Source organism: Corapipo altera, unplaced genomic scaffold (assembly GCF_003945725.1).
Source record: "Corapipo altera isolate COAL_440 unplaced genomic scaffold, ASM394572v1 131044, whole genome shotgun sequence".
NCBI lineage: Eukaryota > Metazoa > Chordata > Aves > Passeriformes > Pipridae > Corapipo > Corapipo altera.
This window is the reverse complement of record NW_020885327.1, coordinates 15,745-20,554: the sequence shown is the minus strand read 5'-3', so window position 1 is coordinate 20,554 and position 4,810 is coordinate 15,745. Positions and strand designations below refer to the sequence as shown.

Here is a 4,810-nt window from a genome sequence, read left to right as displayed (position 1 = left end):
CCTGATCCCTGCGCACTCCAGTCTCTGCACATCCCTATCCCCGTGTACCCCAAACTCCTGAGCACCCCAATCCCTGCGCACCCCAATCCCTGAGCACCCCAAATCCCCGCGCACCCCAAATCCCTGAGAATCCTTATCCCTGTGCACCCCGATAGACCACATCCCCAACTCCCCGCGCACCTCAAAACCCTGTGCGTCCCAATCCCTGCTCACCTCAATCCCTGCTCACCCCAATCCCTGCGCACCCCTATCCCTGCTCATCCCTATCCCCGCGCACCCCAATCCCTGAGCACCCCAACCCCTGCTCATCTTAATCCTTGAGCATCCTAATCCCTGTGCACCCCAACCCCTCTGCACCCCAATCCCTGCGCATCCCTATCCCTGTGTACCCCAAATCCCTGAGCACCCCAAATCCCCGAGCACCCCAAATCCCCGCGCAGCCCAATCCCTGACACCCCAAATCCCCGCGCAGCCCAATCCCCGTGCACCCCAATCCCCGCGCACCCCAAATCCCCGCGCACCCCAAATCCCTGCGCATCCCTCTCCCTGTGCACCCCGATAAACCACATCTCCAAATCCCTGCACATCCCAATCCCTGCGCACCCAATCCCCGCGCAACCCAATCCCCGTGCACCCAAATCCCCGCGCACCCCCAATCCCCGCGCACCCCAAATCCCCGCGCATCCCTCTCCCCGCGTCCCCCCGTTCCCGCCGCTCCCTCCAGTCTCATCCCGCGGTGCGGGGGGCGGCCCCTTCCCGGCCTCTCTCGGGGTGCGGGGGCGTTTCCCGCCCCTCCCGTTGCGGGGGCGTTTCCCCGTCCCGGGGTCGCGCACGTCCGGCCCCGCCCGTTAAATTCCGGGGGGCTGCGGGATCGCCCCCTCCGCCGGGACCACCATGGCCACCATGGCCAGCGAGGCCGAGCCCGCCCGGCGCCGCCGCTGCTGCCGCTGCTGCTGCTGCGGGCAGGACCCGCCCGGTGAGCGCGGGGGGCTCCGGGGGGTCCGCCCTTCTTGGGTACCCCCCTCCCCAGCAGCACTCGGGCACCAGAGGGGGTCGGGACCCTTCTTGGGATCTGGGAGGGTCTCCGCCTCTTCCCAACCTTCACTCCAGGCACCGAGTAGGATTTACCCCCCATTTCTCGGGCACCTGTGGGGTCCCCCCTGCCCGGCATCACTCCGGGCACCAGAGGGGGTCGGGACCCTTCTTGGGATATGGGAGGGTCCCCCCCTTCCCAACCCTCATACCGGGCACTGAGTGGGATTGGGATTTTTCTCCCCCTTCCTCCATGTCCGGGGCACCTGTGGGGTCCCCCCTCCCGAGTATCACTCCAGGCACCGAATGGGATTCCCACCCCGTTTTCCCGGGCACCTGTGGGGTCTCCTCTCCTGGGCATTACTCTGGGCACCGTGGGGTCCCCCCTTCCTGGGCCCTGCCGGGTGCCCCCTCCCCAGCCTCACTCCGGGCACTCAGTGGGATTTCCCTCCCCTTTTCCCAGCCACCTGTGGGGTCCCCTCTCCCCAGCCTCACTCCAGGCACTAGAGGGGGTCTCCCCTTTCCTGGGCACTGCCAAGTCCCTCTTCCCAACCCTCACACCAGGCACTGAGTGGGATTGGGATTTTTCTCCCCCCCTCCATGTCCTGGTCACTTGTGGGGTCCCCCCTCCCGAGTATCACTCTGGGCACCCAGTGGGATTTCCCCCCCTTTTCCTGGGCACCTGTGGGGTCTCCCCTCCCCAGCCTCCCTCCGGCCACTGTGGGATCCACCCTCCCAACCCTCACACCAGGCACCGAGTGGGATTTAACCCCCCCCACCATTTCCCAGGCACGGGTGGGGTCCCCTCTCCCCAACATCCCTTGGCTCCCCCCCTGGGAACTGTGTCCCCATCCCCCGTGGGGTTTGGGGACCGGGCTGGCACCCCCCACACAGCAGCACCTGCTTGTCCTGGTGCTCCGAGCCCGGGCAGGACACGGGGCTGGATGTGATAATTCCAGCCTCTCCCACAGACATTCCCAAGGCCACGGATTCCCGGCGGGGCTCCCTGTGCGACCGGCACTGCTCCACCACCATCAACAACGACCTGGGCGACCTGGGCTGTCACCTGCACCGGCCCCGCGGCCCCACGGGTAGGTGGGACAGGGGGTGCTGGGGGTCCCTGACCCCCGTGTGCCCCCCGTGACCCCCATGTGCCCCCAGCCACGCCCGAGGAGTGCGAGAGCTGCGCCAGGACCACCCTGACGGCCGAGAACGCCGTGGAGGCCAACAAGCTCTCCAACAACTACAAGGTGGGTGTCCCTGGGGGGCCAGAGGTGCTCCCAGGGGGTGTGACGGGCTGGCTCTTTCCCCACCCACCCCAAAAAACCCCCCCTTGTCTCTGCAGTTTGGCTTCAAGAAGTGGAAGAGCCATGTGACGGCGCGGCCCTGGGAGGAGCGCTCCGACATCGTCAAGGAGCTCTACTCCGACCTCACGGTGCTCCGGGGCCCTGCAGGTGGGGGCACGGGGCAGCCCCGTGGGTTTGGGGGGGCTGCAGGTACCAGTGGGTCCCAGCTGTGCCCCCCTATCCCTGCAGGGTCCACGGTGACGTGTGGGAACGTCCTGTACCTGCTGCTCTTCGGCTGGTGGCTCTCGCTGCTGCACGGCCTGGTGGCCGCTGGCATGTTCCTCACTGTTGTGGGGGCTCCTCATGGTGAGTCCCGAATCAGGGAAGGGCTGGGGGAGGTGTGGGTGTCCTGGCCGAGCTCCCAACAGCGTGGGGACCTCCTGTGTCCCTTCTCCCTGGAGCTGGAGGGGACACGAGTGTCCCTGGTGTCCCCCCCAGGGCGGCTCTGCTGGGACCTGGCCGGGTATTTCCTGTGGCCCTTTGGCAAAGTGATCCAGAAGGTGGAGGTGAGGGCTCATCCCGAATCCCGGGGGGGTGGGTGGGGTGTGCTGTGCCATGCCCTGACCCCCCCATTGTGTCCCCCAGGTGCCCAAATCCCAGGAGGCTGGCGTGGGGGAGAGCTCGGCCCTGCTGGGGGGTCCCACCCCAGGCCGCTGGCGCCCGCGGTGCTGGGAGGGCACCGGATACTGGGTGAGCCCCACACCGGGCATGGTGACACCCCACACTGGGCACTGGCACCCCTGGGGTGGGGAGAGCCCCTGAGGGCACCTCCTCTCCCTGGGGTGAGCACTTCTGGGGCCAACCCTGACGGTGCCTCCCATTCCAGCGCCACGTGGGCACCGCGGCCTGGCTGTGCCTGGGGTACCCGGTGCTGGCCCTGTCCCACGCCCTGGTCTGTGTCACCTCCTGGCTCCTCATCGTCACCATCCCCGTGGCCAAGCTGAGCGCCCGCAGTGCCACCCGCATCCTGCTGCTGCCCCCTGAGCGCGTCCGCGTCCGCAGGGGCAGGATGGTGAGGCTCCTGTGGTCCCCACTCTGGAGAAAGGGGGGTTTTTGGGGGGCTGGGGGTGGCAGCAGCAGCGGGGTCACCAACTGTGTGCCCCCACAGACGGAGGTGCCGCTGGAGGGGGAGGTGATCCTGTGCTGCTACCGCGCCGCCAACCCCTACTACTACAAGTACTCCGTGCACGGCCTCAACGTCTTCGCCGTCAGTATCCTGGGGCAGCGCTGGGGACGGGACCCCAAATCCCACCCCACATCCCACCAAACCTCGGCCGGCTCCGGGACCCACCCCCAGACCTGCTGGTGACAGGGTGGGATGGACTGGGAATGGTGGGGAAAGGGGGAGATGACCCCAAATCCCACCCTGCTCTGTAGTGTCCTTGACACCCTCCCCAGACCTGCTGGTGATGGGGTGGGATGGACTGGGAATGGAAGGGAAGGGGGGGTGAGCTGACCCCAAACCCCACTCCCCCCGCTCTGTAGTGTCCTTGACACCCCCCCAGACCTGCTGGTGTTGGGGGGGATGGAGGGGAAGGGGGGTGAGCTGACCCCAAACCCCCCCCACCCCGCTGTGTAGTGTCCTTGACACCCTCCCCAGACCTGCTGCCGCTGGTGGTGGTGACGCTGCTGCTGGGCTACCTGGACAGCCACAACCACCTGAGCAGCTCCACCCTCAAGTTCTCCCTGGCCCTGCTCTCCATCATGCCCCTGTCCTACTACATCGGGATGGCCATCGCCAGGTGAGCTGGGACAGCCCGGGGACACCAGCTGAGGATGCTCAATTCTGCAGGACTTGCACATCCCATGGGATCTGCCCACGTTTCCCAGCTGCTTCTGAGGGTTGTTCCACCCTCAGTTGGCTCCTCTTGGGCTCTGTGTGTGCTTTGTGGGGGTTCTTGATGCCGTCTCCTGTTTGTATCTCAAATTTCCACCTGGTTTTCCCCTCCTAACAACTTAAAGCTTGGGTTTGCCCAGGCAGCCACGTGGCAAAATCCGTGTTTTTGAAGGTTCTGAGGAATTTGGCACCTCTCAGGGGTGAAGGCTGCAAACCAAGGTTCCCCATCCATGCTGTGGGTGTGCATGGCAGAGGTTTGGGTCTCTGCAGGTCTCAGTTGGCACCAGGAATCCAACAAAACCAGAGGGAGATACCTGGGGGGGGGTGGGGGGTGGTAAAGGGCCTTTGGCTGCAGGATGGAGCCACTTGGAGCAACCTGTGGCCCAGCCCTCACTGGGAGCAGCGGGACTGGGAGCAGGGAGAAGGGTCAGTCACACAGTCACAGGTTGGAAAAGCCCTCTGAGATCAGAGTCCAACCTTAGTCCCAAGAAACACCACCTTGTCCCCAGCCCAGAGCACTGAGTGCCACAGCCAGGCCTTCCTTGGGCACCTCCAGGGATGGGCACTGCAAACCTCCCTGGGCAGCCCCTGCCAA

At 65.9% G+C, this 4,810-nt stretch overlaps 1 protein-coding gene across 1 annotated transcript in view; it reads left to right on the top strand.

The window, feature by feature from the left end:
- Positions 1–860: 860 nt before the first annotated feature.
- LOC113940394 (low affinity vacuolar monovalent cation/H(+) antiporter-like) overlaps positions 861–4,810 on the top strand; it is a 14,958-nt gene continuing 11,008 nt past the window's right edge. Inside the window, 11 exon segments of the mRNA XM_027631534.1 lie at positions 861–976; positions 2,004–2,123; positions 2,194–2,282; positions 2,378–2,486; positions 2,568–2,684; positions 2,817–2,884; positions 2,964–3,068; positions 3,205–3,390; positions 3,487–3,589; positions 3,979–4,266; positions 4,414–4,421. Coding sequence (XP_027487335.1) covers positions 895–976; positions 2,004–2,123; positions 2,194–2,282; positions 2,378–2,486; positions 2,568–2,684; positions 2,817–2,884; positions 2,964–3,068; positions 3,205–3,390; positions 3,487–3,589; positions 3,979–4,266; positions 4,414–4,421 — 1,275 coding nt within the window. The 5' untranslated portion in view covers positions 861–894.